At 42.1% G+C, this 22,925-nt stretch overlaps 1 protein-coding gene across 1 annotated transcript in view; it reads right to left on the bottom strand.

Moving 5' to 3' along the window:
• MYO3A (myosin IIIA) overlaps window positions 1–22,925 on the bottom strand; it is a 240,178-nt gene that overhangs the window by 124,693 nt on the left and 92,560 nt on the right. The window contains exon 10 of the mRNA XM_080662723.1: window positions 19,276–19,431. Coding sequence (XP_080518849.1) covers window positions 19,276–19,431 — 156 coding nt within the window. The remainder of the gene's footprint in view (window positions 1–19,275; window positions 19,432–22,925) is intronic.

Genomic DNA, 22,925 nt, shown 5'->3' on the forward strand with positions numbered 1-22,925 from the left:
ATCTGGACTGTATACATAAACACATGTTCATAAAACTTGTAGCAATGCTGGAGGAGGTTGGAAAAGTAATACAGTTGACTCTTCAACAACACAATGGGGACATCACTGCCCCCTCCCCTGTAGTCAGAAATCCATGTAAAATGTTTGACTCTTCCAAAACTTTACTGTTGAGCAGAAGTCTCATCAATAATTAATAAATATTTTATTTGTATTATAATTATATACAATGAAAGTAAGCTAGAGAAAAAATGTTAATAAAACCATAAGGAAAATACATTTACAGAAAGTACTACACATATTTATTGAAAAAAAAATCCATGTATTAGTGGACGCTTGTAGTTCCAACTCATGCTGTTCAAGGGTCAACTATATATGGAAGCAGATAAAAATCTTACCTATGTCAGCATCTTCCTTCATTTATTCTATCTAAATCTCTGTATTAATAGTCTCCTAATCTTTTCTCCATGTGGGTACTAAAGCATCTGAAATAAATGAACATCAAGGGGTTATGTATGAAAGTAGCATGTTCCTACAGCATTCTCTGTACCATTATAACTTTGTTATTGCTGCATTTAAAACCACTTCCTGGTTTTTCTTTTTATTCTAATGCTTTTTACCCATTCATTGCCATGACCGAAATTCTACACTCTAGGGCAGTGGTTTGCCGCTCTGTTGACTAATGAGTTTGCTGACCACTGTTCTAGGGTATAGATTGGCAAACTTCTCTGTAAAGGGCCAGATAAATAAAACATCTTAAGTTTTGCAAGCCATTTGACCAGTGTCACAACTACTAAACCTTGTTATTAGGGTGTGAAAGCAGCCTAGACAATACATCAATGAACAGGCATGACTGTTTTCGAATGAAACTTGATTTATAAAAATGGGCAGCAGACCAGATTTGGCCTGTAAGCCAGCGGTTGTCAACCTTTCGGACCTCAAGGACGGCCAGTGGTCCACGGAGTCTAAGCAACAGCTTGCTGACCCTCTGAGAGGCGCCAGATCTGGAGGGAGGGACAGAGACATCATCAATGATTGCTGGTTCACCAGGTAGAGAGTACTTTTTAAGAAATAAGTTCATTAAAAATTAATGTATGTATGCTTTGTTTTTAAAAATTAAACCATGAAATGCTTAGTATTACATTAAAAACTTAAAAGATAGTTGCAGAATAAATGAGATATCCTATATAATAAAGAGGTAGTATGCAAATTGACCATCACTCCCTCACAAGATGGCTGCCTATGACCAGGCCAGCAGGGGGGTTAGTGAGGGACAACTAAAAAACTGAACAAGCAGGCTGCATGGGGTGACCAGGCCCGCAGGGGGGTTAGTGAGGGATGACCAAACAACTGAATAAGCAGGCTGCGTGGGGCGACCAGGCCGGCAGGGAGGGGCATGAGGGGCAACCAGGCCGGCAGGGGGTAATTGGGGGTGACCAGGCCAGCTCGGGGGGGCAGTTGGGGGTGACCAGGCCAGCAGGGGAGGCAGTTGGGGGTGACCAGGCCAGCAGAGAGGGGCAGTTGGGGGCACCCAGGCCAGCAGGGGGGGCAGTAAGAGGCGACCAGGCCCATGGCGGGGGAGAGTTAGGAGCAAACAAGGCCAGCAGCGGGGGGCAGTTAGGGGTGATCAGGCTGGTATGCAGAGGCAGTGAGGGGTGATCAGGCCAGCAGGGGGGGCAGTTAGGGGTGACCAGGCAGGCAGGAAGGTGAGCTATTAGGAGCCAGCGGTCCAGGACTGTGAGAGGGATCAGGCCTAAACCAGCAGTTGGACATCCCCCGAGGGGTCCCAGATTGGAGAGGGTGCAGGCTGGGCTGAGGGGATCTCCCCTCTGTGCATGATTTTCATGCACCAGGCCTCTAGTTTAATATAATTGTTGTGTCAGTTAAAGAGGTATGGGAATCAACTTTAAAAAACTGTCTTGCCCTAGCCAGTTTGGCTCAGTGGATAGAGCATCAGCCCGTGGACTGAAAGCTCCTGGGTTTGATTCTGGTCAAGGGCGTGTACCTTAGTTGTAGGCTCTATTCTGGGCCCTGGTCCGGGTGCGTACAGGAGGCAATCAATCAATGTATCTCTCACATTGATATTTCTTTCTCTCTCCCCCTCCCTTCCACTCTCTCTAAAAATCAATGGAAAAGTATTTTCAGGTGAGGATTAACAAAAAATTATTTTAAAAAGTGAGTCTTCTCTCCTATCTCCAACACTTTTATTCAGAAAAATATTAAATTCTCTCCAATCTCTAATTGTCATTGGTTTTTAACATTATATGCCTCTCTGACCAACCTTGATGTTTCTGTTCAAGTGATGGAGTATTAAAAATTTAAATTAAGTATTAAAGGAGGCTTGTTAAATTTTCCTTTAATTCTCTAGTTATTTGCTTGTATATAAGAAGAGTAAATCTAGCCTGGCCAGTGTGGTTCAGTGGTTGAGCATTGACTAATCCACCAGGAGGTCAGGGTTCCATTCCCCATAGGGCACATGCCCAGGTTGCGGGCTCGATCCCTGGTAGGAGGTATGCAGAAGGCAGGTGATCAATGATTCTCTCTCATCATTTGTGTTTCTATTTCTTTCTTCCTCTCTGAAATCAATAAAAATATTTTAAATAGAATAACTCTAGAAATATGAACAAGGAACTGCATTGGTTGCCCTTGGGAAGGGACATCGTGAGCAGACTATTTTTCACTGACTATGCTGGCACTATTTCAATATGTGTGGATCATCCATTCAAGAAACAGAATAAAAGAAATGTTGTTTTCTAGCAGAGATTTTGATTTATAATTAAGAAGCAGCCTGATTCAAGAAAAAAGGATATGATCCTTTGTTTATGATTTGGACAACAGGTACAATCTCACTAATTAAAATGAGTGATTTCATTAAGGCTATTAGCAAATTTTAAGCAACATATACCATCTGGTAATCATTTTTATGTGGTTCTGGGCAGGGTGAAAGTGTGCCTGCGGGCTCTTAAAAAAGAATCAGTTATCTGGAGACTGCAGAAAAATGTTCCCACTGGGAAAGCCTGTCTGTTTCTGCTGTGAATGGGACTTTTCTGTTCTATTGTTTTAGATAGTGACCTGGTTTTCGATGTTGAAATAAAATGGACATCTGTGTTTGCAAGAATATTTGATGGCTTTTCTTCACCTGCCAAGACTTCCTAACATCTTTCTTCTCCACTCTTAGCTTAGAGACAAGGAAGAGAGCAGAGAAGACACAGCTTCTGTACGCAGAATTTTGTTGCAAAGAGGGAGTGGCACAGCTCCTTCACTAGGCAGAGCTGTGTTACCACGGCCCCTGTAAGTATCTGTAGGATAAACATCACTACAGAAAATTTACCTGGTTAAGAATATGGCTGGGGGGTTTGGTAGAGGTTGTATTTTCAAGGAATGATAGCATTAAGGGTCACTTAAGATTGTGTGATTATCTTTATTACATTAACTTTATTCCAGGTATAAAAAAAATATCTTCTTTGTTGAAAAATTGAAAAATGCCAAAAAATGTAAGACAAAAACCACCTATACCCCCATTACTAACAGGTAACCACTATTGACATTTTAATGTTTCCTCGTTGTTAGACAGACATGAGCAGAGCTAGAAACTCACCAGGTACAGAAAATCACCAGGGCAGAAAGCCCTGGATGCCTAGCAAGGGGAAAACCCAGGAAAACAAGAACCTTGCTGCCAGGACAACCTATCCTCCCTTGGCATATCAATGGTCATGCGGTTTATACCCCCTGACTTTTTCCTCCCTAAAAGTGACATCTAGACCTCAGTTGTATTTCAGCTCCAGGCCCAGAAAAGCAGGAAAACCAGACAAGTGGTGCCCTGGCTGCCTCAGGACCAGTTATACTGACTAATGACCCCAGCCTTGGCACCAACCAATCAGTAGAGACCATGACCCTGAAAGAGCACTCCTAAAAAGCTGATGAATATTCTATTGAGACACTCCCCTGAGTCCTCCCCTAAGATTTCTACCTGCACGACAGAAATAAATACACTCAGATGAAGGACCCAGAACATACGCTCCCCCAGGGCAGCATGCCAGCGCCATTTCCTTCCCCCTTCTTCCCTCTAAGGGACCCCACAAGACTTGAAACCAGGGGAGCAATGTGCAGCAGCAGCTCATCCCAGGCTAACCCCATGCAGCTGTTTCCAAAGTCCCCTTCTCTCTGACTTCTCAGTGAGCCAAAGCAGCCCGCCCGCCGAGGCTATCCTGTTATTTCTCCTCTGCACCTTCTTATGTCCCTGCTGCCATCATTGACCCAATACCCTTTGGCTCAGTGCTGTGTAAACCTTCCCTTTGGATATCCCCATCCCCCATGCCCTTTTCTTTAAATAAATTCAATTTTTCTTTATTCACCCTCTGACACTGCTATTTAGCCTACCCAGGCACCACCACCAACTTTAACCTTTCAGTTGTATGTTTCTTTCTTTGCACATATTTTTTTAAAACAAGTTGACAGAATTTCATTTTTATGTCACCTTATTCTCGCAGTCTCCTCTCTGGTTACATAAACAAACTATCCCTACAGTGAGCAAAGGCCAACTCTTCTACTTGTGCACCTGCTCTCTCAGGACTGCTGTGAGGATGCTCTTTCACATGCATTATCAGCTTCTCCCTCCATCAGCATTCAAATGGGCTCTAGGATCTACCATCTTTAACAATCTCTCATTTGATCCTCCATTCCTTCACTACTATCTCATTTCTCTTTCTCTTACAGCTGAGCTTGTTGAGAGTACTTCACGTTCCCTCTCTCTTCTTCCAGATCTCTCCCCTCTCCTTAACTTCTCCCAACTGGGGCTTCCTTCCAGCAAGCCTGCTGTGATGGCTCTTGTCAAGGTCACTGAAGAACTTCTTGTGTCCAAATTCAGCATTACTCTATTTTTCCTAAATTTTCAGTGCTGTTTGGCGGAATTGACTATCCTCTCCTTCTTGAAACACCTGGTTCACGTGGCTTGCCACAGACTACATTCCCCTGCTCTTCCTCCACAGAGGGTCACACTTGCTTATTTTCCAGTTCTGATTCCTCTCCCTCTGCTGAGTTCCTCAATGTGGGTGTCTCCCATGCTCTGCCCTAGGCCCCTTCATATCTCTTTCTAAATACATACATCAGTGATCGCATCCAGTGCCATGGCATTAAGAACCTCTATAAGCAGATGACTTATAAAGACGACCTGACCTCTAACATAGACTTCTCTCTCCTGATTTCTGTATCCAACTGCCTACTTGAAAACTCTACTTTCATGTTCAATTACATCAAATTTGACATCTTCCCCAAAGAATTCAAGACCTCCTTCCACTTTATTTGAATAAATATAGGAGAATTACACTATTGTCCATGGACAAGGAAAACACCCACATTTTAGGTTGGGCTGCCAAGGTAATGTTTTTATACACACACACACACATTATTTTTTCAGAGGAACTTGTGGTACAGTAAAATATATATGAGTCAATCATAAAACAATAGAATTCTATTTTAATTTCAATTCTCCAGACTAGAATAGCCATAGTTAGGTACTTATTTCCCTTTCTTTCCTTTTTTTTTTTTTTTTTTTTTTGAAAAATAAAACATGGCATTTTGACTTCAGATTTTTTTTTCACTTAAAAAAAACATCAGCAACTCCAGCTGTATTTATATAGAAATCTAACTTCAAAGTGCATCATAATCTTCCGAAACTAAAAATTCTCTTAAATACAGCACTTTTTTTTGCAGAGATTACAAAACTAAATGGGGAAGCAAACAAGATTAGGGCAGCTGAGCAGTCAGAGATAAAGCTTTACGTGCTTTGCAGTAAGGAATGAGGAGCACATCATTTTGAATTCTACTCAAAGACTGAAATATTCTGCTCTAATTCTTTACTACTATCCTTAAAAATATTTTCACTCTTTCCCTGCTAAAAAGATGGTTAAAAGTTTTAGCTAATTTAAATCACAAACATTTCCAGTGTTACTCTCAACAGACTTATTACTCAGCCCCTTAAACATGAAGACAAAATGCAGAGAACAAAACAGGGGAAGGTGCTCAGGGAAAATGGTTCCTCTGTCCTCCATTCAACCTACACATCTTGTAAATCTTGCTTTGCTGCAAAAAATTAATATCAACCACATTCAGTGTCCTGCCTCCTGTGAGGCACTGCAGAATTCAACAGTAAATGTAATTTTATGCAAATATGTCTTTTCTTATGGCAACAATACCAAAAATGGATGTGGTCAAATCCTAGGCCATTTAATTTGAAAAAAAAAGTAAGTAGGCAATATTGCAGTATTTTTTGCAACCATTATAATGTAGGTTAATACTCTTGATAATCCCTTAAGCTATTTTTATTCTAGAGAATAAAATTTGTGCCCAGCAAGTGTGGCTCAGTGCTTGAGCATCAACCTATGAACCAAGAGGTCACAGTTCAATTCCTGGTCAGGGCACATGCTGGGTTGCAGGCTTGATCCCTAGTAGGAGGCATGCAGGAGGCAGCCAATCAATGACTCTCTCATCATTGATGTTTCTCTCACTCTCTCTTTATCTTCCTTTCTGAAATCAATAAAAATATTTTTAAATGTGTTAAGATGAATGTCTTTAAGAAGAAGGCCAAATAATGTACACAGATTTTTTTCAGAAAATTTTGATTTTTTTAGAAAATAGGTTATAATTTGTTTTATTTAACTACATATACTTGTTGGATTCAAAGCATTTTATTCCATGAATTCAAATGTGATTATTTTCAGAAACCTCTGTAAGTAAAATAATTATAAAATTACAAGAAAAAGTACAAATATTTTTAAAATAAGAAGTTGAGTCAAATTAATATAGTTAAAATTGGATAATGCCATCTTTAAAATAATGACTTCTAGAACATTATTTGAAACATGTATATTATAGATATTTGGAAATCTAATGTAATTCCAGAATTTATAAAGTGCTCCCAATATATAAAATTTAAATTTCCCTACAAATAATTAGCATATTTTAATACTAAATTCTAATGAAAAACAATCTTCCATTGAATGATGCTGAAAATACCAAGGAAGTGATAAATAAATTAGTCCACATGAACTTTAGGGAAACAGATTTCAACCTTGTATAGATTTGCTGAAAGCATTTTTATGTGAAGGCAATTTTATGTGACAGTACTTTAGAATGCATAAATTTTCAAGCTAGTTAGGACCCAAATAAAGTATGAATCAGGGACAGCTCTTTATCCAATTCTCTAGTTGTGCTAAAATCGGGTGTATGTAGATATCATAGATGGTGATCAAGTTGGGTTATAAAACAAATTTAGAATTTTCCCAGGCTCCTGATCCACAGTCCACAATGTACAACACCAAAGGGCATCACTGATGTATCTCTGTTCAACATTCATGTGGAATATGACATGAATGGTGCCCCTGGAGGTGTACAACATGGGCCATCCCATACTTTGCTGGCTCATGGTCCCCATAAGTATGTCTCAAAAGTGCTCGTGGACAAACCCACCTCAGCAGACACTGTGTTACTCAGTTCTTGCTTATTGGGTATTGGTATCCTTCCCACTTACTTGGGAAATGGTGACTGACACACTGTTAGTCACTCTGGGTGCTCTGGTTGCTCCTCAGCACAGCGTCCTTCCTGACTAGGAGGGGCATTGCTCAGCATTGCTCAACCTGTAAGCAGTGCCTCCAGTTACTCTGCCAGGTAGCTAGTTCCTCTGCTGAGGAGCCTCTGGGTTGATGACACACTATTGCTGTGTGGATATTTGGCCCTTCCTGCTGCTGCTTTCATCCAGGAGTCCTTTGGGAAATGGAAATGATGGACATTTCCCCTTTGTGTTATATGTGGACTGAGATGGGGCAAATATTGTTGCTTGTACCAAATTTACAGATTGCGTGAAGCAGTTCTTTCAGTTTTCACTTATAACCTCACCTTTCCTTAGGACACAGACATGTACCCAGGTCATTGGGCTGGGTTCGGGATAGCTTTGATTAACAGCCAATACTTGTATCCAGATTTCCAACTCTTTCCACTGCTGGGTTTTTTTTTACAGGTCAAACCTGTGCTCTTTCCCTTAGTAGCAGTCATCGCCCAGAAGATTACATGACCCTAGGCAAAAAGACTCCTATTGGGCCAACCCACTGCCCATCAGAAACTCCTGGCTCCCTGTTGTGGGCACAACTCCAGTTCCTTCCCTAGGAGGCTCCTCAGTACCCTCCATCTATGTGAACACACTCATCTCACTGGTAGCCCAGACATATCTAATCTCTCTTAGACTCAAGGTGGGACTCTTGTTATATAAGTTACCTAAGGTTTTAAGTCACAATGATTCAATGAATATTGGTGACTTCATTCATATTAATATTTTCTTGTTTTGGTTATTCATTGCTATGTAACAAATTATCCTAAAATTTTGCAGCTTGTAAAAAACATCTATATATATAAAGGGCTAATATGCTAAGTGTCCCTCCACCTGTCCAACCAGTCGCTAGGACACGCACTGACCACCGGGGGCAGTGCTCACAAAGGAGCTGCCAAGCTGCAGTGACTTGGCAGCAGCGGTCTCGGGTGATGCACCCCGAAACCAGAGAGGAGGGAGCCCGATTCCTGGCGGGGTTGCGAGATTCTACCTTTGGCCATGGGTTATGTTGTTGCTGGGGCACTGTTGGCCCTGAATCTGATTTACTGCACACTTGCATTTGCGTTCCACACCCTGTACCATAGCAACTTTGCAGAGTGCCCTCTTGCATCCCGGCACCCCTGAGGAGATGTCGGAGAGCTGGTTTCGGCCCCATCCCCGCCTACCAGAGGGACCACGCTCACTCCATAGACGCCGTTCAAGCCATGGCGCCACCCCAGGTATGGCTGGTCAGGAAGGGACCACAGGAGGTTGGCTCTAGGACGTGTCCGGCCCAACTCACCCAGTCCTGCCCCACTGGCCACCTTCTAATTAATTTCCTTTCAATGTGCATGAATCCATGCACTGGGTCACTAGTTTTATTATATTTCATGATTTTGTGGGCCATGTATTCAGGCAGGACTCACAGGTAGGCAATTCCTTTGCTCCGTGTTGTGTTAACTAAGGTCACATGGTGACATTCAGCTGATGAGTAGGCTGGTCTGAGGGGGCCAAAATAGCTTCAGTCATACAGCCAGCACTTTCTAGGGACAGCTGTGAGGCTAGGCCCAAGCAGGTCTGTTAGCCGGAGTGCCCACGTGTGGTCACCCCGCACAGTGGTTTCATGGTTCATCTCACGCAGTTCAGGGTTCTCAGAGACAGTGCCCCAAGAGACCTGAAGAGGACACTGACAGCTTCTTAAGGCCTGGGCTCAGAACATCACGCATCACTTTTGCTATCTTCTGCTGACTAAGGAGGCCGCAGAGAATGCCAGCCTCGAGGGCAGGAAGGAAAGACTCCAGCGCTTAATAAAAGAAGCATCAAAAAATTGTGACCATCTATCATCCATTGCACCGTCCTATTCTATCAAGAAGCTGGTTGAGAGTTAGTCCAAGTTAAAGGCCACAGAATAAAGTAATTTTCCTGTCCCTTAAAACTCATTAAACAGCAAAAATAATGGAAAGTAGAGAAAAGTCTCTTTCTTTCATGAAAAACAGAAATGACCATAGTCCCACAATCTATAAAGCAAATTGTCAAACACTGTGAAATCTGTTTATCTGAGAACCAACACATAACTCTTTATGTGTTCCTGGTTCCACCTGAGAAGAGATTCATCGCCATACATACTTTTCACAAAAGAGGAAAAGAAAAAGAGGAGGAGGTGTTAAGGGTTATAAACAAAAGGCAGATGAAGAACATATAACACAGGAAAGAATCATGGAAAAGGTTCAGACAAAAGTTCTCCATCCCTCAAAGACACTTCTTATATGATCTCTCATTAAAGAGATAACTCCTCAAGAGAAGGTACATAGTTTTAATGAAGAGACAAGAAGAAAACAGAAATAGATTAACACTGAGACAGTTGAATTGAGAAAAGAAATGGAAGAAAATCATGACAGAAAAGCAACGAGCTGCAGAATAAATATGACTGAAGTCATGGGTAGGGTAAGGTGCATGGTTTAAGTGTGAAAAATGAAGAAGAAAAGAACGAAGATTCACTTGGCTCTCACAAGCCAGTGTGAGCTGGCTATAACACATTATAAGGTACAAACAAAATAGATATGGAAGGACTGACACTAACACACAGCTTGGCAAAATTATTGAGAGCGTATGGGCACCCTGCAGACAAAGTCAGTCATGAACAAAGGGAGGCATCTCATTGCCTTAGTTCTCTCAACAGCCAGACACACTGCCAAAGAGCTAGTGGAACAATGCTTATAACATCATGAGGAGAAGAAACATTAACTTAAGTATATTTTACCTAATGAAACCGAGCTTCAAATTCAAGCAGGAAAGAATTCAGGGTTGAGGCTTCCTGTAAATAACCATGCAAAGACACAATTTAACCACCCAAGAGAATGATGAAAGGACTCAGAAAACAAGAGGGTATAGTGAAAAAAACACAAACTTGTCATGAGCAATGAATAAAGATTATGCAACCCTACAAATTATGGTTATAGACAGACTATAAATGTTAAACTCTGGCAATGTAAAATAATAGTGTAACAATACCAGAAAGTGAAAACAAAGGAGATGGGAGGACATATGACTGCTAACTGCATCCATCAGATCCAGGAGACAGTAGATATTGTCTATAACTGAATCAAAATGAATCTAGCTTTTTAAAATCCAGCAAAAGCCAAAAACTCTTGACATGAAGAAAGATAAACATATATCTTAACTTCAGCAATGTATTCATTTTCTCTCTAGTCTCTTTTTCTTCTGTTAAGTTTGAGTAAAACGTTCATTTAAAATAGCATTTACTGTACTCCCCCTTTGCTTTCTGCAGTTCCAGTTACCTAGTCAACCACAGTCCAAATTCCGGAAGTAAACAATTCAAAACTTTTAAATTGTGCACCAGTCTGAGTATCATGATGAAATTTCGCACTGACCTGCCCGGACCTGAATCATCCCCAGGTCCAGTGTGTCACACCGTTTATGCTCCCTGCCTGTGAGTCACTCAGCAGCCCTGAGTTATCAGATCGATGGTCACAGTCTTATGGTAACCCTTATTTTACTTAATAATGTCACGTTCACATAACTTTTATTATATCATATTTTTATAATTATTCTATTTTACTATTAGTTATTGCTGTTCATCTCTTACTGTGCCTAATTTATAAATGACACTTTATCATAGGTATATATGTGTAGGAAAAAGCATAGTACATATAGGGTTCAATACTAGCCAGTTCAATTTCGTAAATGTTGAGTTTGAAGTATCTTTGAAATATTTGAAATTGAAGTGGAGACAGGAATCAAAAGGCTGTTTATTGTAAGAGCAGCTGGAATAGCATTTTAGAAATCCCATGTATTAAAGGAAAGGAGAAGCAAATGCTCTAAAGCAGTGGTTCTCGACCTTTCTAATGCCACGACCCTTTAATACAGTTCCTCATGTTGTGGTGACCCCCAACCATAAAATTATTTTCGTTGCTACTTCATAACTGTAATTTTGCTACTGTTATGAATCGTAATGTAAATATCTGTGTTTTCCGATGGTCTTAGGCTCTACAGCAGCGATTCTCAACCTGTGGGTCACGACCCACAGATTGAGAACCGCTAGCAGGGTTGCCTAAGACCGTCAGAAAACACAGATATAAATAATTTTATGGTTGGGGGTCACTACAACATGAGGAACTGTATTAAAGGGTCGGGGCATTAGAAAGGTTGAGAACCACTGCTCTAAAGGGTGAATAATTCTCACCAGGACATGGTCACAGCCATTAAGAGAAAAATTATCTTGCTCAGAAAATAGAAAGTAAAATGGAACCACGCATTGAATTGCACTGAAAGAACCTTATTATTACTTATTATTGATTTTTCTTTCTCCCTTCATTTTTTAATAAAACTCCCATTCAAGCGAATTTCCATTACATAAAGTCTTACACCTAACTAAAGAATTGACAGCTCTTTCAGCATTGAATGGTTAGACAGTTTTCTAGTTTGTATTTCATTTGTTAATCCTTTGAGAAATGTACCTTATATCCTGGTTTGAAAACCACAGGATCCTTATATCCTCACAGTTGCCTTATATCCTGGTTTGAAAACCACATGTGCCAAGGACAAGGGGTGGGAGTGGAGGTGGGGAGTAGGGGTGGAGGTGGTTACACAGCACCACAAATGCAGTAGTATTTTTGGCCTAAGACATAACTATGTTTGAGCTACTAAATTTTTACATAGATTCCTTCTGCTACTATAAAATTATATTCAAAATGTAATTTATCTATTTCAAAGTTAATCAACACCAGCATATCAAGCAAGTCAAATAAAATATTAAAGTTATTTTGCTTTGTACATAAAACAAAAGAAATTTAAAGGATAGCATATCTATATATATAAAACCCTAATATGCAAATAGACCGAAGGTGGAACAACCAAACAACCAGTCGCTATGACGTGCGCTGACCACCAGTGGGTGCGCGCAGAACATGGCAGGCATTGGCCGTGGCAGGATGGAGGAGCAGGTGAGCAGGGGTGGGGAGGTGTGCGCCAGACCAAGGTGGGGCGCCAGTCACTGTCATCAGGGTTGCCTCTGGTGGTTACTGAAAATTCTTTGTTCACACGTGCCGTGATCCCGCCTGGCGCTCACACCTGCTGCCGCTCGCACCCGCTGCCGGCGCCGGCCCCAATCGTTCCACACCATCAGCGGGTGCAAGTGGGGCCGGCGCCAGCAGCCCATGGGAGCAGCGGAGGCCGGCAGACAGGGGACTGGGGGCTGTGGTGGGAGGGGCCGGGCGGGGATGCTGAGTATGGACTGAGACCCATCCCTGTGCCCAATGCAGCCTCGTGGCCCACAGTTCCTTTCAAGGTGCACGAATTCATGCACTGGACCTCTAATTAATATTATAACTACCACAGAAAGAAATTTTAATTTGGAATTTGTCATCATCAAGTAGATACTGGGCTAGGTTTTCTTTTATTTACAGGGAATGCAAATCACAGCTTAAATAATATTTTTAGGTAAATGTTCAAGGTATATATAAAAGCATTTTAGGAGCCTGTTTGCGTATTCCACATAATGAATATTCACTCTTTCAGTAGCTCAGAATACTTTTCTTCTGCAGGAGCTGGGGTTTGAGGGCCTGGAGGAGGGGGGTGGTTCCAAGATGGTTGAGAGACAGGACTCTGCCCCCCAAATAGAAACCAGAAGTAAGGGAGGACCAAGAGTTTCTCCCTGTACTTTTCACCTACAGCACGGGTCTGTGACCTAAGCATGGGGAATCGGATGGTCCTGTATGGAACTTAGAAGGTCAAGGGAGTGACACAGAGCTCAAGGTCAGTTTACTGACAGTTTGAGGTGGCTGTGGCATTCACAAAACCAGTGTGGCTGCAAGAAATGTTGTGATGTGGAGGGTGGGTATCACTGGCAGTTCTTGAGGAAGGATATTTGAGGACCCCTGCTTCCTTTGCTGCATGCCCAGACGTGGCTCTCTGCTTCCCAGTTCTCTCAGACATTCATTATTTTTCACTAAATTGCTTTTTTTTAAATTGACTTATATTGTTGTTTTTAGTCAAGAATATTTTCATTACAAATTACATTTATCCATTCCCATTAAATCTTTGATTATTTTAAAATACTGAATGGAGGAATTAAGCTTTTCTTTTAAAACATTCTATAATTTGAATTTCTCGCTGATTTAATCTGTACTCTAACACTGTCACCCATAACTCCCATGAGGAGTATGTCTTGGAAGCAGTTTCTGCATGCACATACATCTCCATTTCTCAAATTAGCTAAGGATGTTATAAGTGATTTATTATACTCAGACCTTGATTTAAAATAGAAAGTTCTTGTATCCATTCAACAGTGCCTTCTAACACCACTACCTCCCCATCATCTAGAAATTTAAAGTACTCAGTTTACGTAGAATGGTCTTCTTTAAAAATGAATGTGATTTCTTATTTTTTAAAAGTATCCTCTCAAGCACATATATCAATCCAATTTCAAAAGTTAGTAGCAGGTACAATAAAATATCAGCTTTGAGTTAGCTATGTTGATTGAGCACAGTCAGATTTTAGATCAACTTATCAATTTGGGAACTGTGACAAATCAAATGATTTTGTGTGATCTTGAAGAGGACTATTTTTGCCTAGGTGTTGCCCATGGCATACTAGAGCCTCATTTCTTTTCCCGAGTATGTTTCATAATTTGGAACTAGTACAAAAATGCTGAGAGCAGTAAAATCTTCCCTCCTCATATGACTTGGGACTAAGATCTGTAATCAAAAAGCACTGTGGGTTAATGATTCAAGATCCACTTCCACCTCCTTCAAACATATAGTTGTGAAAAATAAAAGATGAATGTAACAGTGGACCTAAGGGTCATATACACAGAGGGAAGAAACTATAGGCTGACTCAAAGCCCAGAACTAGAAATAGGCAGAAGAGGCCTGGAAGGTAAAGGAACTATGTCACCCAACTCTCATAATGAAGTTCCTGACCTAGACTCCATGGAAAACATGTGTGTGTGTGGCGGTGGGGTGGGGGAGGGTGTAAGAGTTTCACTTGCCGGAAGAAAAGATTGAAAAAATTCTGCACCTTCTCCCTTTTGTGCAGCCAGCTACTCAAGATTGCAGAATAGAGCAGAGACAAGAGACACAGGGTCTACTTCATACTGGCTTGGTGACCAGATTTGCGATATCCTCAAGTCATGCTAGGCAGCAAGGCTTTGGGGCTAGGGGACTCCTAAAGCCACATTATAGCAAAGAAAAAAACCTTCAGAACAGGAGAAAAGAATGTCAAAAGAAAGAAAAGCAAAACACAAAACACCCCATCTAAGATGAGAGAGTAAACTAAAATTCTAAACCACAGAAGGAAACAAAATATTAAGGAAACAAATGAACTCACTAACCAGGACAATTCACCATTATTGAAATGCAAATCAAAAATTGACTGCTAAATAGTGTAAGATAAAAAAGAAAAGGAAAGAATTAAATTCTCACACACACACAAATACAAATTTGCCGTATATGAATAGCCATTTATAAGAAATCATATATGAATAAGAATAAATGGTGAAAAATAAAACAGTGAGAAAGTCTAGAAATGAAAAATACAGATGTTAATAAAAATATTAGCATGAAAAATCACTATATAGAATCTATACTAATAATAGAGGAATATGCAAATTATCCGGGATGCCATCACATCATGACTGTTCAGCAGGGTGGGCGGGGCTGTGGGGCCACAGGGTGGAACTCCGGGTCTCCTGTGATTTTATCCCGCCCAGGCAGACTCCTCTGTGGCCCCACAGCCAAATCCCAACGCGGACCCGGGGTTCACTAAACTTTATTGGAGCTGCTCCCCACAGCCCCACCCCCTGCCCCAAGACCGTGCTGCCCGCAGCAGAGTGCCCGGCAGCCTCCTGACAGGCGGGTGGCCAGGGAGAGCTGAATGGGGTGGGGGTGGCAGGGAGCCACGGTGGGGTGGGGCGGCCAGAGCCAAGTTCCCAGGGGTCTGAGGAGAGTGCCTGACAGGAGCCCAGACTCAAGGAAGAGAAAGTGGCCACAGGGAGCTCTTCCAATCCCCAGGCACAGACACCCTACCCCAGCCCCCACACCCGCAGGGTCGGGGAGGCTGACCAGACGGGGAGAAGACCCAGCCTTGGGGGTAGTCACAGCCCGCACCTCCGACTCCTGATCTCTTTCCTCGCCACCTCTGCCAGGGGCACCCACAACAATAGCATGCTGACAACAACCCGTCAGTGCCCCCGAGGCACCCGGGGCCCGTGGCCCACCACTGCCGGGCACCCTCTGCTGGGGCCAGGCATACCTCTCTCCCTACAACTCCAGACCTGGGTGGAGGCAGGCCCAAGAGGCCCCCCAGGGTCAGAACCATCCCCCCCAGGCAGCAGCACTGTTGTCTCTGCAGCAGAAGGTGGAGGCAGGCCTGAGTGGCCCCCCAGGGTCAAACCCTTCCCCCCAACAGCAGCAGTGCAGTCTCTGCAGCGGAAGCGCACTGAACCTTGCTGGGGGCACGGCTAAACCCACCCTCCTAGCCTGCCTGGCTCCGCCCTGGCCCAGCCCCCACCCTGCTCCAGGATATTGGAGGCCCACCCTGAGCACGTACAGCTGTGAAACAGCCACATACAATTTAAAGAATGCCCCTTCAGCCTCACCAACCCCTAGCGCTGCCCCCCCCCCACCCCCCCCGGCCAGCAGCTCCAGGGATGACCACCGCTACAGGGCTGCTGGCCAGAACCTACCCCTCTGAGGCCTTCAGAACCCTCTGCAAAGCTTTGATAGCTACAGTCCCAGGAAACAATCATGCCCTCCTCCCCTAATCAGCACCTGCTACCTTCGAGGGTACCCATGGGCTTAAAAATAACAGTCCCTTCCCGTTTAGACATCACTTACTTGATGAAACATTTCTAGGTTTATTAGCTCAGAACCTCCTCATGACAACCCAGTGAGGTAGGCGGAGAAGAGATTACAATTCCCATGGTATATGCGTATGTATTCAGAAATGAAGCTCAGAGAGGAAAAGTGTCAAGCCCAGTGGTTCCCAACGTGCAGCACATGCCCCACAGGGAGGGCAATTTGATTTTAAGTGGGGGCAATTTGAGAATGAGTTAACAGTGAATTTTTTGCATTTCTTATGGTTCTAGGGGGCCTCATCTATAGCGTATCCTATATAATAAAAGGCTAATATGCAAATGACCAAATGGTGGAATGACCAGTCACTATGATGTGCACTGACCACCAGGGGGGCAGACACTCAATGCCGGAGCTGCCCTCTGGTGGTCAGTGCGCTCCCACGGGGAAGTGCCGCTCAGCCAGAAGCTGGGCTCATGGCTGGTGAGCACAGCAGCAGTGGTGGGAGCCTCTCCCGCCTCCATGGCAATGCTAAGGATGGCCGACTGATGGCTTAGGGGCTTCCGACTGCAAGAGGGCGCAGGCCAGGCTGAGGGACCCTCCCCCCCATTTATACTAGGCCTAGTCTAAGAGAAAATTAGTGAATTGGGAAACAATTCTGAAGAAATCATCCATAATGCAGCAGAGATTAATAAATGGATGACAACATGAAAAAGAAATTATAAAATATGTAAAGTAGGACATTCCAATATTTATCTCTTTTAAGTAAAAAAAATAAAAAATATCAATATTTAAAGAAATGACTAAAAATTTCCCATAATTGTTAAGACATGAGTTCTCATATTGAAAGCATACTCTGAGTTCTTAGTTGGATAAACAAGACTAAATTTTGTGATTCAGAAACAGAAGTATTGAGTCTAACACAGTGCACAAAAATATAGCAGTTTTCAAAATTTTTATCACTAAAATTCAGAGCACCAGGATTACGATCTAAAGATATATCTCCCTCCAGAACAGATGGAAGTTAAGATAACGTTTGCTCCAGGGATAAGCTTGGACTGGTTTGCTAGCACACTCCTTAAAAGATTAGTTTCTCATGCTTAGGTACCTCAACTGTGAGGCAAACCTATTGTGTATACAGTACCTACGTAGGCCAACACCCCTGTGACTTGTTGGGCAAGGACAACAAACATGAACATAAAACCTGCTGCTGACTTAACTGTGAGTAACAAAGTCCTTTGTCTCTGATGCAGGAGTCTCATATCTTCTTCTAGCCTTCACAAAACTGGCAAGTCAACTTACTAGCTTTCAAGTAGGGTAAAATCTCAGATCCCTCAGAGTTCTTGACATTGAACACCCTGTACAATGCTGGTATAGTTCAGTTCCTGTTTGATTGCTTGTTGTCTGTTTGTTTTGAGAAGGATGGGACTGTGGCAGACTATAAAACTGTATTCACACAAGGATAAAAATATGAGCATGTATGAGCCAAAGACCACCTCTTTGCTATAAACCCCATGCCTGCTTCTTGCTTTTTGGCACTCTATTCCACTCACAACTTTAATATTTTCTCATTACAGGTGTATTAGTTCTGTCTCTTCAGCAAAGTTGTAAGCTCACATAGGCAAGGATAATATCTCCCCAGATCTTCCACAATTGTTAGGCCATTTACTCTGATGTGAATAAAGCTTGGGCTTTGGGATCAGGATTTGAAATCCTGCTGTCATTCATTACTTCTACAGCCTCATACAAGTTAATGAGTCCCTTCAAACTTCAGTTCTTCTCAGCTGTGAAAATGGAGTATCAAACACATTCCTCTCAGGGTTGTTGTAAAAGCCCATGGGGTAATATAAATAAAGTCCTCATACAATGTCCTGCATACAGTAGGCATTAAGAAAACAGGAATTAAATATGTAAAACTGCAAAAGGAATTCAAATATAATTGTCGTTTAAGTCATGTCCCAACTCCCTAAATAGTGATAGGCTCCTGAGATGAAACTAATAGGATTCTCAAGAATGAATTTAAATGACAAATGACTACTCTTTGACTTAACAGTACCATCTATAGTAATTTATCTTAAGGAAATAATAAGAGATTCAGGTACAGCTCTTTTCAGTATGGTGTTACTTACTAGAATAAAAACAACTAGTAACAACTTAAATGTCTAATAATAGAGGTTTATTTATATCAGTTGTGCAAGAGAATGTTGTGCGGGCATTAAAATTTTTTTGGTAGAAGGATATTTAATGACATGAAATATCAGTGAAAGAAGGTGGTCTCCAAAACACAAAAATATTACTCAACTTTTTAAAAATATATTTCTGTTCATAAGATACTATAAGGTTATAGATTGATTTTATGTTCTACATTTCTTCATATCTTCTAAATTTCCTAAAATAAACACATATACTATCTATAATAAATAAAAAAAACATGGAAATATTATAAATACATAGATTTTTAAAAATCCAAATAAGAAGTATAAATAAATATGTTAATTATTTTTGAATATAATTCAACCAAGGGAAATGATACCAACAAATGATAGTATCAAAAAATCAAATTTTATGTTCCTTCTTAAATCTCAATTCTAAGATAGCTTACTTTACAGAGGAGCAGAAAATACATGAAAATTTACACTAATACTAGTCACCTATTGAAGTTTACATTCTTTGTTTTGATGAAGTTTTTGTAAAAATGCTGCCAGTAATTTTACCAATTTCAGATGCAACTCAACTTCTGACAATCACTTTTCATGTAAATGCCCCTGAGCTCTAAACCACAATCATGGCATTTAAGTACTTTTCTCACCTTAACTATTTCCTTATAAAATTGTTCAGTCTTTAGATGATCCTTGGGCTTTTAAAGTTAAGATGTTATTTGATTACCTGGCCTTTTCTGTGCCTCCCATGCACTGATAAATGTCAATGAATTCCATGAGTTGTTTTTGCAACATCACATCTTTGCCCTCAATTTGAGTAATGAATTTATGCTGCAGAAGATCTGACACTGTTGGACGCTTTTCATAATCTTTAGTCAAGCACCTGCACTGGCAAAAAAGAACATGCAATTATTAGATAAGTTATATAAAGTATGATTCATATTCCTAAAACTACTCAAACATAAGAGAATAATGTTCCTCAAAATTGCTCAGACCAGGTCTCAAAAACATCTAAAAAAATGTTAAAGTGGAATGGGACAAAATGAATATTTGTGAAAGTGCACACATCTGTGATTACGCTACTAAATGCTACTTCCCTAGTCACCCCGCAAGCATTATTGCATAGTGAAAATTAAATTCGGTCTCCACCGTGAAGTCTCCTTTACATGTCACCAGCTAAAAATAAATAATGAAGTCATTACAGTTTTAATGCTTATCTGAAATTAAAACAAACTTTTCAGTTTCCCTCACTAATGCTTCTAAAGGCTTCTCATTGATGTAATTCTTTCTGGGTGATAAAACTGCTAACCCATTTGAGAAGGCTAATGTACGGAGGATGTTTAAATTCCATGTCAGTAGATGTTTTCTGAGGTCATACAGTAGATGTACATGTAGGTCACACGTCTTCTTGAGAGGTTTGCCCAGAGCAGAGTCATAAGAAAGGAGGTGGGGAGTGAGAGCACCAACGCAGCATCACAGGAGGAACATTGGAACAAACTTAGGATGTTCAATCAGCTGAGAGGCTGTCTTCAGATATTTGGAAGAGAGAGTAGACAGTTCTCGGTGATTACAGGGGACAAAAAACCACAGATGGGGAGAGAAACCAAGATGGCGGCATAGGTAAACACCTAAACTGCTGCCTCGCACAACAATTTCAAAACTACAACTAAAAGACAGAACGGACACCATCCAGAACCACAGGAAAGCTGGCTGAGTGAAAATTCTACAACTAGAAGGAAAGAAAAAAGCTCACAGAGAATTGGAGGTACGGCAAAGGGTCTTTGTGCGTGCAGAGAGGAAGGGCGGCTGAGAGCCTGGCTGACTTTCTCTGGCGGAAGGGGGAAAGAAGCCCCCGACCGCACTGAACCCCAGTTCTGACTGCACTGAACCCCAGTTCCGGGCGAGCCCCTGGGGACCCACGCTCTTACGGGGGCAGTCTGGACTCTCGGGCAGAGACTCGGGAGCCGGGGAAGGCGGAGGACTGAAGGCGCGCGCGCGACAGTGTGCACAAAGGCTGCGGAGGTTGCCACAGGCTTTCCCTAGTGGAAGGGAGTCAGAGGCTCCTGAATGCACTGAGCCCCAGTTCTGACTGCAGTGAACCCCAGTTCCAGGCGAGCCCCTGGGGACTCACGCTCTTGTGGGGGGAGTCTGGACTCTCGGGCAGAGACTCAGGAGCCGGGGAAGGCGGAGGACTGAAGGCGCGCGTGCGCCAGTGTGCACAAAGGCTGTGGAGGTTGCCACAGGCTTTCCCTAGTGGAAGGGAGTCAGAGGCTCCTGAATGCACTGAGCCCCAGTTCTGACTGCAGTGAACCCCAGTTCCAGGCGAGCCCCTGGGGACCCACGCTCTTGTGGGGGGAGTATGGACTCTCGGGCGGAGACTCGAGAGCCGGGAAGGCAGAGGTCTGAAGGCACGCATGTGCGCGCAAGGGCAAGGCTGACGGGAAGCCAAGACTGAGACTCCACCCCATCCAAGCTGAGCACAGAGGCTATTGCAATTTGGCAAGTCTAATCCTATAAGGCTGTCTCCAGCACCGAACTTCTCCCAGCATAGACACAGCTGATCCTTACAGCCAACTGGCCTGGAGGTCAATTCTTCCCAGTGATACCAACAACAATCAAGACTTAATTACAACAAGGCTGTAGAAACAGTCCACAAAGGGGTGCACCAAGAGTGTCCACCTCAGGTTAACTGGGGAGGCAGACCCCCTGGGCCATATTGGAAACCTAGCACACAAATCTACCTTACCAACTCAGGGAAGCAGTGAAAATGCGGCGTCAAAGAATCAGATCACAAACGAAAGAAATGGAGGAAAACAAACGACTGGATATAGAATTCAAAACCACGGTTATAAGGCTTTTTAAGAATATCCTAGAAAAGGCTGATAAATATAACGAGACCCTCGAAGATATGAAAAAGGACCAACTAGAAATTAAACATACACTGACTGAAATAAAAAATATTATACAGAGACCCAAAAACAGACAAGAGGAACACAAAAATCAAGTCAAAGAATTGAATTACAAAGAAGCAAAAAACACTCAACCGAAAAAGCAAAAAGCAAAAAAAAAAAAATCCAAAAAGTTGAAGATAATGTAAGAAGACTCTGGGACAACTTCAAGCGTACCAACATCAGAATTATGGGGGTGCCAGAAGAAGAGAGAGAGCAAGATACTGAAAACCTATTTGAAGAAATAATGACCGAAAACTTCCCCCACCTGGTGAAAGAAATAGACTTACAAATCCAGGAAGCGCACAGAACCCCAAACAGAAGGAATGCAAAGAGGACCACACCAAGACACATCATAATTAAAATGCCAAGAGCAAAAGACAAAGAGAGAATATTAAAAGCAGCAAGAGAAAAACAGTTAGTTACCTACAAGGGAGCACCCATACGACTGTCAGCTGACTTTTCAACAGAAACTATGCAGGCCAGACGGGAGTGGCAAGAAATTTTCAATGAGATGAATAGCAAGAACCTACAACCAAGATTACTCTACCCAGCAAAGCTATCATTCAGAATTGAAGGGCAGATAAAGAGTTTCACAGACAAGAAAAAGCTAAAGGAGTTCATCACCACCAAACCAGTATTATATGAAATGCTGAAAGGTATTCTTAAAGAAGAGGAAGAAGAAAAAAGTAAAGAGAAAAATTATGAACAACAAATACATATCTAACAAGAAGTGAACCTAAAAATCAAGTGAATTAAAAACCTGAGGGACAGAATAATCTGGTGAATATAATAGAATCAGGGGCATAGAAAGGGAGTGGACTGATAATTCTCAGGGGGAAAGGGGTATGGGGGGTTCATGAAGAGACTGGACAAAAATCATACACCTATGGATGAGGACAGTGGCGGGGAGGTAAGGGCAGAAAGTGGGGTGGGAAATGGGTGGAGGGGAGCTATGGGGGGAAAAAGGAAAAATAATTGTAATAATCTGAATAAAGATTTATTTAAAAAAACAAAAAAACCACAGATGGACTGGTAGAATTAAGAGAGAAACAGATTTCAGGTTAATGTAAGAAAGAACTTTTTTTGGTTTATCTCTTCTTGTCACCCCAACCCCACCTCGAGGTATGTCTGTTCCATGCCTCCCTGCTTCGGGTCTTATTTTGTTGGTCAATTCATTTTGTTCATTAGATTCCACAAATAAGTGAGATCATGTGATATTTGTCTTTCACATGATCTCACTAAAGTTTGGCTTATTTTACTTCACATAATATTTTCCAGGCCCATCCATGCTGTCCCAAAGGGCAAGAGATCCCTCTTACATACTTATATGCATAGCCCATGGACAAGGGCAATATGGTAGTGAAGATCTGGAGAGGGGTAGATAGGGGCTGAGAGGAGGGTGGAAGGGTAGGAAATGGGAGATATC

This window comes from Plecotus auritus, assembly GCF_963455305.1.
Source record: "Plecotus auritus genome assembly, chromosome: 1".
NCBI classification, from domain to species: domain Eukaryota; kingdom Metazoa; phylum Chordata; class Mammalia; order Chiroptera; family Vespertilionidae; genus Plecotus; species Plecotus auritus.